Here is a 14,850-nt window from a genome sequence, read left to right as displayed (position 1 = left end):
TGCATTGTGCCTACATATGCAAATTAACCGCCATCTTGTTGGCAGTTAACTGCCAATCTTAGTTGGCAGTTAATTTGCATATAGCCCTGATTAGCCAATGAAAAGGGTATCGTCGTACGCCAATTACCATTTTTCTCTTTTATTAGTGTAGATGTTTCTTTGGACTATAGAAGTTGGGAAGGATTTGTGATGAGAAGGAGACTGTGATGTGGGATTTGAGCATGTGGTGTGGGATTTAAAGGATAACTAGGATTTAGATTTTCAGAGAGGCAGTCTTTAGAAGCAGGGGAAACAGTGTAAGGAGAAATGTGAAAAAGGGTTAATATGAAGTGTTGCGGAAGGAGTGAGACTATCTGCTTTGCAGAAACAGAGAACTTTATTTGGAAGAGTATTAGGAAGATAAATACATAGGTAGAATGGGTCCAGATTATATGGGGTAGGATGAAGGTAGGTTACAGTTGTGAGTATTTAAAACACAGTTTATTTTTTGTATTATTATTTATTAAGTAGTGGCCCTGTGCATGAAATTCATGCATGGGGGAGGGGGTGTTCCTCAGCCCGGCCTGCACCCTCTCGCAATCTGGGACTGCTGGCTCCTAACCACTCACCTGCCTGCCTGCCTGCCTGATTGCCCCTAACCACTCTGCCTGCCAGCCTGCTTGCCCCCAACTGCCCCCCTGCCAGCCTAATACCCCCAACTTCCCCCCCTGCTGGCCTTCTTGCCCCCACCTTCCCTCCCCACTGGCCTGCTTGCCCCCAACTGGCCCCTGCTGGCCTGCTCACTCCAAACTGCCCCCCCCCCCCCCCGCTATCCTGATCACCTCCGACTGACCCCCACTGATGGTCTGCTTGCCCCCAACTTGCCCCCCTGCTGGTCTGCTTACCCCCAAAGTCCCGCCCCACACCAGCCTGATCACCCACAACTGCCCTCCCCTCTTGGCCTCTAACCGCCTCTACCTCGGCCCCACCACCATGGTTTTGTCCAGAAGAACGTCCAGAAGATCTCCTGAAAGGTCTCCCAGTCTAATTAGCATATTACCCTTTTATTAGTATAGATAGAGGCCTGGTGCACAGGTGGGGGCTGGCAGGTTTGCCCTAAAGGGTGTCCCGGATCAGAGTGAGGGTTCCCTTGGGGCATGGGGCGGCCTGGGCGAGGGGCCTGTGGTGGTTTGCAGGCTGGCCATGCCCCCATGGGGTGAGGGTCCCTGCTGGGGGTCGTGGCCAGCCTGGGTGAGGGGCTGAGGGCTGTTTGCAAGCTGGCCACACCCCTTTCAGGGTGGGGGTCCCACTGGGGGGCATGGCCAGCCTGGGTGAGGGGCTGAGGGCTGTTTGCAGGCTGGCCATGGCCTGGGCAACCCAGGCTCCCAGACCCTCCTTGATCAGAGGCCACGGCAGCTAGAAGCAGGTATCTGGGATTTATTTATCTTCTATAATTGAAACTTTGTAGCCTTGAGCAGAGCCCACAGCGGGCCAAGGCAGGCAGGAAGCTTGGCTTCCTCCATTGCCGGGGGCAACCCAAGCCTCCTGTTTGCTCCAGCTCTATGGCTGCCGCAATCTTGGTTGGATTTATTTGCATACTCGCTCCTGATTGGCTTGTGGGTGTGGCTTGTGTGCATAGTGGAGGTACAGTCAATTTGCATGTTTCTCTTTTATTAGATAAGATTATTTTATTATTTTCCATACAAACAATAGTAACCCTACTTTTGCCCCACTCCATATGTTACCTTGAAAAAGAGGTGAAGGAATTTGGATTTGATTAAATAAGCTAGAGTCCCCAGCTAGTAAATTGCAATCTTCAAATGGATCATAAAGCCTTGGAAGGTGATTCTGAAAATCCATCATGTTTTCCTTTCTGCCCTCTATGTTTTATTGGGATTACAAGGGTAGAAGTGAGTCACTACCTTACCCTACTTCCTCTGCTCTGCTATAACTTATCATTTCTCAACCCTCTACATCCTTTTCCCTCAAGGAAAATTCAACTTCCTTCACTAAAATGAAGTCATAATAGTTTAGAGTTCACAGTGTATGAGGCACTTAACATATATTAACACAGTTACTTTTCACAACAACTCAATGGGGTGAATACTATCCCCATTTTACACACAAGGAAACTGAAGCACAGGGATGTTAATTTGCAAAAGGCCACACAGGTAACTAGCAGAGGGACTGAGAAGTGAATCTGGGTTGTCTGTTACACTACCCCTCGGTAGCCATTAGGGAGTGATTGCAGTTCTATAGCAGGGGAATACTTTGACTTGCATTTCTCTCACTTCTTAGCTCCGTTCTGCTGTTTCTTGCTTCCTATCCATCCTAGAGGCCATCATCTATTATCTCAAGTATCATTTCTTCCATAAGGTCTTCCTTGATACCCCAGTCTCAGCTAATGTTTCTGTATTTCTATAATGTCTTCCATGTTTCTATAGAACACTATGAATACCTCTATCACAAGACTTACACAATGCCTTATAATTACTCTTTTCTTTATCTGCTTTATTAAAGACAGAACTAACAACTTATCAAATCTTTTTTATAGTCAGATAATAAAGTGATTATTCACATCAACAATGAACTAAGTAAAAACTGCATAAACAACAGAGGACTCAACATATTTGCAGTAGAAGTGGCACCCAAATCTACAATGGTAATGCATTGTTTTCTAACTAAAGCTTTCTGTTTTGTCAATTGGAAATTTTTTTTTTTTTGCTATAATGCTATGAATAAATGTATATATAAAATGAAGTGGAGAGTTATTTTAAGTCTGGTATTTGTATTAGTATCATCTTATACTAGGAGATAGGAGACTTGGTTCTAATCACTTACCCTTTCTGTTCCAGTCTATTTAAGTGTAAAATTAATATATCACCAGCTCCAGGTACTTCACAAAGTTAACGTAAAGATAAAATGATGTACATGAAAGCACTTTTGAACATCATATACAAATACAAAGCAGTATTAATAGTATTAGGAATTTTGATAATCCACAATACTTTTATGTATATTATTTAGATTTTCCAAGGTAACCTGAAAGAGAAAATGCTTCTGAGTTTTAGGTAACCAGCTAAGTCAAATCAGGAACAGCTGGGTTCCAGTGTTAGCAGAGCTCTGGGTTTCTGATTTAATCAGGAGTTCAAAGGCAGGGACAGATCAGTAGATGCTGAAACTAGTCTAAAGAAGGGAGACAGGGAAAAGCTTTCTATTCTTACCCTTTCTTTCTCCATACTCTCTGTGAAATCCTAGAACATTCTAGAACAGGATAAAGAAAGGAGATTTTTTTCTGTTATCCCAGTGAGGATTTTATAAAATGTTGTAGGTAATGAGGAAAGGATATTTACTCCCCTTTTCACCATCCTTCTTTTTTTTTTTTTTAAATATATTTTTTATTGATTTTTTACAGAGAGGAAGGGAGAGAAATAGAGAGTTAGAAACATCGATGAGAGAGAAACATCGATCAGCTGCCTCCTGCACATCTCCCACTGGGGATGTGTATGCAACCCAGGTACATGCCCTTGACCGGAATCGAACCCGGGACCTTTCAGTCCGCAGGCCGACGCTCTATCCACTGAGCCAAACCGGTTTCGGCCACCATCCTTCTTTATCTACCTTCACAAACAACAGTTCTATTGAAGTAGAATTTAGTCTGTCTTATTCTGTTAGACATCAGATTATAGACTGCAGGTCCCTGCTAAGGATAAATATTATAGAATTTTATAAGTACAGGGATATTTTTTACATAGAGTCTAGAAATGTCCTATTGAAAAATTAGTGCAAAATATCAATATGTAAAAGGAAAGTAAAAGCTCTCTATTTTTATACGCAGGTTTGTCAACATGTAATGCCTCTGGATGAACGACAAGAATGGATATATAATTGTGTATATTCCCTTATATCTTAAATACCATTTCTAGGAAATAATTCTACACAAGACTATCAGACAAAGAATTATTATTTCAGGTTTAGTATGGTATCTGTTGATCAACTAAATGCTATTCAATTTAACTAATATACATAAATAATCTAATTTGTATGTATTTACATTTCCTCCTATATTATATACTTTATTATTAAAATATAAATAACTTTTAAATGTGTGGCTTTATTTAAGGGTAAATCTGGGCACATTTTATATATGAATAGTAAATAAAACTAAAATTATAGGTGAGCTTTTAAAAAGTAATAGTTGGACGCTCAGTATAGGTGGTCATGGCCACAGCCGCTGGACTTGAGGAGTGTGTGGCGTGAGCACGATTGCTGCCTCCTCTCCCTGCAGGAACCCGTCGCTGAGCCGAGGCACGCTTTCCACTCACATTGCACGTTGTGCCTACCATGAGGCGCCTGGGCTCCGTGCAGCGGAAAATGCCGTGCGTGTTTGTGACCGAGGTGAAAGAGGAGTCCTCCACCAAAAGGGAGCATCAGACATTTAAAGTTTTGGCAACTGAAACTGTAAGTCACAAGGCATTTGATGCAGATATATACAGTGCAATTCCAACAGAAAAAGTGGATGGAACATGTTGTTACGTTACTACCTACAAAGGTCAGCCATATCTGTGGACTCGATTAGATAGAAAACCTAACAAACTAGCTGAAAAAATGCCGGGAGCCGGTCCATCCTTGCTGTTTCAAGGGACCTGGCATATATGGCATACTGTTCTTAATATGTTTGCTCACCTTCTTGGCACTATGTGTTTTAACCAAGATCACCTCTCTGAGAAAGGTTGTTTCCCCAGGTAGGGATTTTCCCCTGAAGTTAGGGAGGGAATAAAACCTCTTAACTAAGTGCCAGGCGGGTAATTAATCACTTTAACTACGAACAATCATGCTTAAGCTACATAATCTTTTCTCCCTGGAATGGAGATAAGAAACGCCCTAACCTTTGGAATAGAGATTGATAGGATTGGAATCAACTGGTATAAATACAAATGTAACAAGACAACAGGACACAGAACCTAGACACAGAACCTACACAGAACCTAGAGACAGAAGAACTTCGCTGGAGAGAACATGGCAAAAGATCCTGGACAGAAACTGGAGACAGAACCTAGAGACAGAACCTGGCAACAGAACCTGGACAGAACCTGGCAACAGAACTTGGCAGGAGAACCTGGATAGAACCTGGCTGAAGAACCTAGCGAGGGAACATGGCTACAGAACCTGGCTGGAGAGCCTAGAGAACCTGGCTGGAGAACCTAGCAAGAGAACATGGACACAGAACTTGGCTGGAGATCCTAACTAGAATTTGGCTAGAGATCCTTTGCTAGGCTGCTGATCAACTGAACGCTGTCTCCGTGTCATTCCTTCTTCGCCGACTCCGTCCACACCTTTGGGGACCCCTGGACCTGCTGGGGCTGGACCCCAGCAAAAAAAGATTTAAAAATTTTCTACATTCAAAACAAAACTCAAAAGATTTTTTTTTAATTAATAAATCTTTATTGTTCAGATTATTATAGATGTTCCTCTTTTTCCCCCCCATATCTCCCCTCCACCTGGTTCCCATCCCACCCCATGCCCTTACCCCCTGCCATTGTCCTCATCCATAGGTATAAGATTTTTGTCCAATCTCTTCCCGCCCCCCCGCCCACACCCCCTTCTCACCAAGAATTGTCAATCCACTCCCTTTCTATGCCCCTGCTTCTATTATATTCACCAGTTTATTCTGACTTAACTTTTAGGTTCACTTGTTGATAGGTATTTATTTGTTGTCACTTTGTTGTTCATAATTTTTATCTTTACCTTTTTCTTCTTCTTCCTCTTCTTAAAGAATATCCTTTAGCATTTCATATATTCCTGGTTTGGTGGTGATGAACTCCTTAAGCTTTTTCTTGTCTGTGAAGCTCTTTATCTGACCTTTAATTCTACATGATAGCTTTGCTGGGTAGAGTAATCTTGGTTGTAGGTTCTTGCTATTCATCACTTTGAATATTTCTTGCCACTCCCTTCTGACCTGCATGGTTTCTGTTGAGAAATCAGCTGACAGTCGTATGAGTACTCCTTTGTAGGTAACTAACTGTTTTTCTCTTGCTGCTTTTAAGATTCTCTCTTTGTCTTTAGCCCTTGGCATTTTAATTATGATGTGTCTTGGTGTGGTCCTCTTTGGATTCCTCTTGTTTGGGGTTCTCTTTGCTTCCTGGACTTGTAAGTCTATTTCTTTCATCAGGTAGGGGAAGTTTTCTGTCATGATTTCTTCTAATATGCTTTCAGCATCTTGCTCTCTCTCTTCTTCTGGCACCCCAATAATTTGGATGTTGGTACGTTTGAATTTGTCCTAGAGGCTCCTTACACTATCTTCATATTTTTGGATTCTTTTTTCGTTTTGCTTTTCCGGATGGATGTTTTTTGCTTCTTCATATTTCAAATCTTTGACTTAATTCTTGGGATCTTCTAGTCTGCTGTTGGATCTCTGTATTTTATTTTTAATTTCAGTCAGTGTATGTTTAATTTCTGACTGGTCCTTTCCATTTCTTTGGCATTCTCATTAAGATCCTTGAAGGTCTCACTAAGTTCCTTGAAGGTCTCACTAAGTTCCTTGGAGGTCTCACTAAGTTCCTCAGAGGTTCGTAGAAGATTCTTGAGTAACCTTATAACTGTGGTTTTGAACTCTATGTCCTCCATTAGTTTGCTTTCCTCCATTTCTTTCATTTGTGACATGTTTCTTTGTCTCTGCATTTTTGCCTGACTGCGAGGACCTGTTGTGTCTATAGTGGAAGAACTGCTGTGCTGGAGACACCCTTATGGAGCAGGACTTGCTTCAGTGGGGCTTTGGTGCTCACTGAGTCTGTTTCTTGAGTGTGTCCCTTATGGATATGAGGAGTTGAAATCTGGTATCTGACCAGGGGTACCCTGGCTCCTGGATCTCCAAGTCAACCACTGTGTGGGTCCACCCAGCAGGAGCTATAGCGATATCAACAGATTTCTCCTCTTTGTTTGGAATTTGGAAGTTTTGGAACTCTCTGACACAGCTGCAGTTTGTTGGGATAGGCTGCAAAAATGCAGGTGGTTCCTTGCGCCACTGGCACAGCTTGGGCGGGGATGTAAATTGAGTGGGGCGGCGTCTCAGAGAATCACCAGGGCGGAGCAAACAGCAATGGTTGTCGTCAGCGTCTCCGGGACTCCTCGCATCTCCCGACTCCTACTCCACATCTCTGCGTCCCCGAGTCCCGCGCCCCCACGACAACAATGATCCCTGCAAGCAGCTCTGCGAGAAAGCCACCCTCGCTTTCCGACCTGCTGCAAGACAGTCCAGTTTCTTCCCGTAGGAGTCTGGGACCTCAGAATCTCGCCTTAAACGAGCTCAGTGCATTCGAGAGCTTGTCTCCCCTTCCGATTGAAAAAAACCACGCATTCAGGTTCAGGCGCCTCGCGCATGCCTTCGTACCTCTGTTCTTGGTGCCTCTGCACCTCCTACTCAGTCTCAATGCCCTTCTTTCTTTCTTTCTTTCTTTCTTTCTAGTTGTAGAACTTCCACTCGGCCAGCCTTCCCGTGGCTCTGGATGATAGCTGTTTTGTCTTATAGTTGTAATTTCAGTGTTGTTGTGGGAGGCAGCACGCACAGGTGTATACTTTACGCCACCATCTTGGTTCCCCCCTCAAAAGAATTTTTTTGGAATGTTGAGGAGGACTGCAAACCTGTTCCAGAGTGCTGGATACCAGCGAAGGAAATTGAACAATTAAATGGAAATCGATGCCTGATGAAAATGGACACATTCCTGGGTGGGTACCAGTGGAGAAAAACAACAAGCAGTATTGCTGGCATTCCTCTGTAGTTAATTATGAATTTGAAATAGCCCTGGTACTGAAGCTTCATCCTGATGATTCTGGTCTTTTGGAAATTACTGCAGTGCCGCTATCAGACCTCTTAGAACAGACGCTGGAGCTAATAGGAACAAATATTAATGGAAACCCATATGGGTTAGGAAGCAAGAAGCATCTGTCACAACTTCTTATACCACATGGAGCATTTCAAATAAGAAATCTACCTTCCTTGAAGCACAGTGATCTGTTGTCCTGGTTTGAAGGTTGCAGAGAGGGTAAAATTGAAGGAATAGTATGGCATTGCAATGATGGCTGTTTAAGCAAGGTCCATCGCCTCATCTTGGTTTATGCTGGCCAATTCCAGATACTTACATGAATTCAAAACCGGTTATTATTAACATGAACTTGAATAAACATGACTATGCTTTTGATACTGTCTATTTAATCATTTTTCAAAAATAGACCATCAGAAATTTAGTAGGCTCAAAGATATAATACTCCATGAATAGACTGGAAATGTAATTAAAAACCAGCTTTATTGTTGTTATATTTGAATCTTGAATATTCTGCCATGTGTAAAAGGTGAAAATATCTCAAGGTTCCTATTTATTGTTCAGTGTCTAATGGAGAAATAAGTCTTCTAGCATTTGAAGAAATGAATTTCCAGTTGGAAATATCTAGTCAAAGTCTTATTTAGAATCAGCAAATGAATTTTAACCTCTGGATTTAAAAATGTAAGTAATAGTAAGCTCCCCAGCTTGTACAAAGGATTGGATTCTGTCCACTATAACTGAGTAGTAATTTAAAGACAACAATGAAACCAACAATTTTGGATCATTTACTTTCAAAATTAAATACTTTAAGCTGAGTTTAATTTAATCTTGCTTGACATTTAACAATATTCTATACACACACACACACACATTTATATATACAAGTTATAAATACATATAAAATGTAAGAACCATGACACATATATAAATAGGTAAGAATATAAAACCCCAATTTTAAATGTTAAAATTGTTATTCTCATATTTAAAAACTTAAAACATTATGAATGTACAGAAATTCACTGTAGCTCATTGCCTACTTGATAGTTATAACTTACTTTAAAAATCTTCAAATATATACTTTTCTAATGTGTTAAAAATTTCATACAACTTTATTTACTAAAATTTCAAATTCAGGTAAAGGTACAGGGTATTGGAAAGGATATCATGTAGGTCAGAGACTTGTAAATAGTTAAGTAAAAACTGTAATTATAGCTGGCCCTTAATAAGTGGGGAAATTGACAGGACTTCCCTCTTCATCTTCAAACTGTTCAGAAGCAGCAACAGGACTAGTTAATTCAACTCCAAATTGTTCAGAAATTTTTTTTAACTTCTCTTCTAAAGGAATATTTTTTTTTCACTTCTTTGTAGTTATACTTCAGATCTTCGATTTCTTAAAAAAATGACGGATCAACATTTTCCAGTTCTTCAGCTTTTTATTTCCTCCTGATTTTAAACATATCATCTTTAAAAGACATCAATAAGTATATAATACACTTCTTAGGTTTAAACTAAAGAGATTTAATTATTAGTGAGAACCAAAGTAACCTGAATAGCAAATATAAAGATTGAAGTATTAAGATTTTGTTAATAAGATTTTATTGTGCAGTATAAGTAACTAACCTGTTAAATGCCACATCAAATGACCTGTCCTCTAAGTTTTGTCCTAGTCTTTGACTAAAATTTATTAGCTCTTAAATTAGAGGGGAATTTGATCTTTCTCCAAAAGCATACTCTCAGATACTCAGTGAGGCAAGCAAAAAGACATGGCTATTCACAGCATTAAGGTTGTTTTGGTTAATATTCTTTAGCTTAGGCTTTATTTATATTTTCTTTACAAATATGTAATTTGTAATAAATAATGGTCAATTTCTTATAAATATATTTATGATCAGGGAAATTCTAGGGCTTCTTGCCTGGCTAAGAGCTATGCATCTGGTGAAGAGGCAATTTGAGCTTTAGAATAGCCAATAATCACTAGTTAACTTTCTTATCATGTTCCTTTCTATTTACAGATTCTTGAAAGACATAAAGCATAGCAAATATCTTTTTTAAGGGAGGGGAACTATTCCTAAAAAGATTTTCAAAAGGAAATAATAGACAGTTTGCAATGTGACCAAAAACTTAAGAAAATATTAAAATGAGCTCTATATTTGTGACCATTTAAAAATAAATTTACTCTTTACTCCTAAAAATAAAATAAAATAAAAAGTAATAGTCGCCCAGCCAGTGTGACTCAGTGACCCAGGAGGTCACTGTTTGATTCCCGGTCAGGGCATGTGCCCAGTTTGTGGGCTCGGTCCCCAGTGTGGGGCGTGTAGGAGGCAGCTGAATGATGATTCTCTCTCATCATTGATGTTTGTATCTCTCTCTCCCCCTTCCTCTCTGAAATCAACAAAATATTTTATAAAAAAGTAATACTCAATGAATTCTACAACATCCTAAAAGAAAATGTAAATGGGCCAGCTGCAGCAAGTGCCCTGTGTGATCTCTTTGGCTTTTCCATGCCCTGTCCAGGGAACTCTTGGGTCCGGAGCTCCTGTCTGTGCCTGTGTGGTCGCTGGCATGTGGCTGTGGAAGGATCAGGGGACCTTTTGGGCTCCTTCTTCCTGTTGCTGCTGCTGCTGTTGCTGCAATGCCTGCCTCTTCGCTGGTAGCCTCTATGTCCTGCTCTGTATCTTTAGCTTTGAACCTGTGCCTCCCCCAGGGCCCTGCAGGTGCTCAGCCTGGGACCACATTCCACCATTACCAAAAAAATATCGAGGTGTTTCAAACCTCTCCTGTGTCCTAGGGCCTATCCCTACCTGTCTCCTTAGTGTTTGCATTAAAGCTCCCTAAGAGTGAGTCTTACCTACCAACGCCCCCTCTATGTTGGCTTTTCCCTGTTGTATGTACACATTATAGACTTCTTATCTTTAAGAAACCTCTCACTCCCTTTCTCCCTCTGTCCTTATATCTCTGGTCCCCATTTGCCATGCCCACTTTCTTGTCCATCTTTCTTTCCATTCTCTCCAGTTAATTCAACTACTGCTATTCCCCCACAGCCCCTGCTAACTTCCTTGTCATCAAATCCAGTGGATATCTTAAAGCCCTCTCTCCAATGTTAGACATTGCTATCTTTCTATCTTCCGATTTTCTCCCCACCTGTGATCTTTCCTTTTCAGACTTCTTTCCAACCATACTTCTGTACCTTCTCCCAATTTCCACATTCTCTCTCATCTCAGACCCTTCGGATGGAATGTTTCCTTCCTGCCTATAGAATAATTTTCCCCTCCCACTTCCCTCTTCTTGCTTCAGGTCCCAGAAAATGTCACTTTTCCCAAGAATTCTTTCCCTATTACTGTGCCCACCAAGACTACTTTGATGGCCCTAAGACTTTGTGCTTACTCTTTGTTGTCACACTCACCATTCTATCCTGTAGTTACTATTTATCTGTACCCTTCACCAGGCTGAGAGCAGGGACAGTTATAATTCCAGCATATGCCATAGAAACCATATGACATGCAATAAATATTTGTTGGACAGTTGAATAAAGTGGGCAGAAATTTAAAATAAACTTACATGCGGCATGAATTTTTCCCAATTCTTAGGGCTGTTTGTAAACTTAAAAAAATAGAAACATTAAAAAGGTCTCATTACTATTTAATCCCATTTATGCAGACTTTGTTTTTTATGTCATTAGTTAACAAGTTAAAATAACTAAAATAAAATGAAATAAAAATTTAATTTTAAGCTAATTATCTAACATGCAGTTTTAAATGGGAGAGGAATAGACTACATGATAAGTAATTCCTTCCTACTTTAAAATTCTATAGTTCTATTTCAAAACTGAATTAGTGTTAAGTATCAAATACTATTACATGCAATTCTTAAATTACTATATTTAATGATTTAGTTGATTTTCCTTTACCATACTTCTGTACCTTTAGATATTGTAGTAGACCTGCTTGGCTTCGTTTTTTAAGCCAATTGCCTTCTTTTAGGTCTATTTTTGGTGTAGGTTAAATATGAAGCAGAAACTTAATACACCACACTAATCCTATTTTGGATATAATCCAGGAAAGTGGAAATGTATTTCTGACTTTGGCCACCAGAGGGTGAGCATATTATTTTATTATTCATTAGGGAGGGAGGGAGGAGAGGGAGAGACTGATAGATAATATTTCTCAGCACTGCATTAAGTTTTTCAGTGACTTTTAAGATGGCTTTGTTGAAATATATTGTATACTATGGATATATCCATGCACAGGCATGTACACACATTCTTATTAGAGAATATATAAAAATTATTTCTAACTTGTAAGTGGATGCTAAGTCTTCTTCTCTTAAAAGGGCATTGACTTTCTTTTCTTCTTTTTTTTATTCTCTAAAGTTTTACATATTAGTATGTCTCCTTTGTCCCCATTTGACCCCCCTTCCCCCAGCCATCCCCACCCTAGGCAAGCCCCCACCACCCCAGTGTCTGTGTCCATTGGTTATGCTAATATGCATGCATACAAGTCCGTTGGTTGCTCTCTAACCCCCCTCCCCTGCCATTTGTCTCCGAATCTATTCTTGTTCATCAAATTATGTTGATCATTATATTCCACATATGGGTGAGATCATGTGATATGACTTTCACTTTGTTAAAATTAAAAAAAAGAGACTAGGCTTGAAAATTCCCTGAGCAGACAAAACCAGTTTAGTCCATACAGATAAACCTTAATGTAGCTTATTTGCAAGACTACCTTGACTTGGGTCATTTTTTGCTTATGCCTCTGGAAGTCATAAGCAAAACTTGAACTGTTTCCCAAGGTTGATAGGAAGTAGCCACTAAAAATTCTAATATAACCAACCACTATGAAGAATAAACAGTCCCTGCTTTCTCACTATATAAACTGCTTTATAACAATACTAGTGGCCCGGTGCATGAAATTCATGCACGGAGGGGGGGGGGCGTTCCCTCAGCCCAGCCTGCACCCTCTCCAATCTGGGACAACTGGCTCCTAACCACTCACCTGTCTGCCTGATCACCCCTAACTGCCTCTGCCTGCCTGCCTGATTGCCCCTAATCCCTCTGCCTGCCTTCCTGATCACCCCTAACCTCTCTGCCTTCCTGCCTGATCCCCCCTAAATGATCCGCAGCTCCCTGGGCAGTCACTGCTGGGTCACCACAGCAACCCAGCACTGACTGCAGGACTGACTTCCGGTGTTCTGTCGAGCCTTTGGTCAGTCGTTACGGACCCTGGGTTTTTATATATTAGGGTGCCCTTGAGCCTCACTCCATGTTTTGGTTTGAGTGCAAAGTCCTTTTTTGGTGAGTGAACAATAAATTTTTACTAGTTGCTACTTCAGTGATTTGTTGTTTTTACTTCTGTTATATCTGAACCTTTGATAACTTCATCATGAAATTATAAGCACAAGAGCATATAGAAATGTAATTGAGGGGTCCGGGCTGCCTGTCACTACTTTAGCCAATTAAGCAGAAACAGGATTGAATCATATATGAGCATTTACTAATATTCCAATAATGCCAGCAGTATGGGAGAGCAGATCATCCACAAAGATCTTCTCTGCCTCTCCCCATAAACCAGTGGCTTATATTGGGTAGAAGGACAAATATTACATGGGAAAGTGAGAATTACAGGCATGGGAAAGTAGGCACGGTATAATCATTACAGGTTACAAGTAATGCGGGCTGGTGGGGTTGCAGAAGGAGGGTGCCCCTAGGCACTCCAGGACCAGATTACAGTCAACAGAGGGCGGGTGCCTAGGCACCTCTGGAACCAGATTACCAGCAATAAGGGCTGTGTGTTGCAAAGGGTGGGTGACTCGGCACTAGATTGGTCAGCTACCAGGTTATAAATCTTTCTATAATGATAGGCAGTTCTCGGGAAAGGAGGATGGCTGCATTCTGATGTTAGCTTCCATGTCCCAGGGTAAACAACTCTCAGCCAGGTTAGAACGTACTTTCTCTAATCAGAAAGGAACCATCATGGTTAACAGAGCATGATGGATATTATAATTGTAGCTAGTCCCTAATATTCTATTTCTGCCCCTAATAGAAATAGCCATGCTAGCTTTACAGAGGATTATAAAGCTTACCTTTCTACTCAGCCTAGGGGAAAAAGAACTATGTAATTATTTGAGGGGAAATAAGGCAAATATTAGAACTGATTTATAGAAAGTAGGTGAGATTCATGTGAAGTGACAATTTAGGGGCCAGGAACTAGGAATTGGTGCTAAAAATAGGTACTCTAGCCTTGGCCAGGTGGCTCAGTTGGTTGGAGCATCCTCTGGTACACCAAGGGGTTGTGGGTTCGATTCCCGGTCAGGACATATACCTAGGTTACAGGTTGCAATACAGGAGACAAGATCGGTGTTTCTTTCTCACATCAAGGTTTTTTTCTCTCTCTCTGAAAAAATCAATAAAACATATCTTTGGGTGAGGATTAAAATAAAAATAAGTTTTTTTTTTTTTTAAAAAAAATAGGTACTCTACTTTTTGCATACTACATTATTAAAGATATGTATGAACGTTTCATTCCTACCAAATTGAAATATATATATATATATATATATATATATATATATATATATATATTCAATTTCTTTCAGACACAATAAATACCTAACATTTTATACACATTCCTTTAGAAAAATTTAATTTTGGCGAGAGAAAGGGAGAGAGAAAGAGAGAGAAACACCAATGTGAGAGAGAAACATTCATCAGTTGCCTCCTGCACATGGACAGGATAGAACTGCAACCTGGGTATGTGCCCTGAACGGGAATTGAACCTGCCACCTTTTGTTGTACAGGAGGACTCTCCAACCAACTGAACCACACTGTCCAGGGCTTATACACATTCTTAATTTTGTTCCTTACAATTTAACACAAAGGTCAACCAACTTAAATTCAAGTCCAGCGTAAGCTCAATCATAAAGGAGGCTAATGTCAACATCCTATATAATAAAAGCCTAATATGCAAATTGTCCCCTTGACCCAGAGTTTAACCACTTGCTATTACATGTGCTGACCACCAGGGGACGGTGAGGAACATGGTGGGCATTGGTG

At 40.6% G+C, this 14,850-nt stretch overlaps 1 protein-coding gene and 1 pseudogene across 4 annotated transcripts in view; both read left to right on the top strand.

The window, feature by feature from the left end:
- EFCAB7 (EF-hand calcium binding domain 7) overlaps positions 1 to 4,369 on the top strand; it is a 64,408-nt gene extending 60,039 nt beyond the window's left edge. For 2 of the 4 annotated variants that reach the window (XM_059689303.1, XM_059689304.1), the window contains exons 13-14: positions 2,534 to 2,641; positions 3,818 to 4,064. In XM_059689303.1, coding sequence (XP_059545286.1) covers positions 2,534 to 2,641; positions 3,818 to 3,892 — 183 coding nt within the window. In that variant the 3' untranslated portion in view covers positions 3,893 to 4,064. Of the gene's footprint in view, positions 1 to 2,533; positions 2,642 to 3,817; positions 4,066 to 4,267 lie in introns of those variants that run through there. The other 2 variants (XR_009451963.1, XM_059689305.1) reach the window with 2 other exon arrangements.
- On the top strand, positions 4,324 to 9,948 carry LOC132230990 (RNA ligase 1-like; annotated as a pseudogene).
- Positions 9,949 to 14,850: the final 4,902 nt, after the last annotated feature.

The sequence above is a fragment of the Myotis daubentonii genome, chromosome 3 (genome assembly GCF_963259705.1).
Source record: "Myotis daubentonii chromosome 3, mMyoDau2.1, whole genome shotgun sequence".
Taxonomy (NCBI): Eukaryota; Metazoa; Chordata; class Mammalia; order Chiroptera; family Vespertilionidae; genus Myotis; species Myotis daubentonii.
The sequence above is the reverse complement of the archived record's forward strand: the minus strand, read 5'-3'. Positions and strand labels throughout refer to the sequence as shown.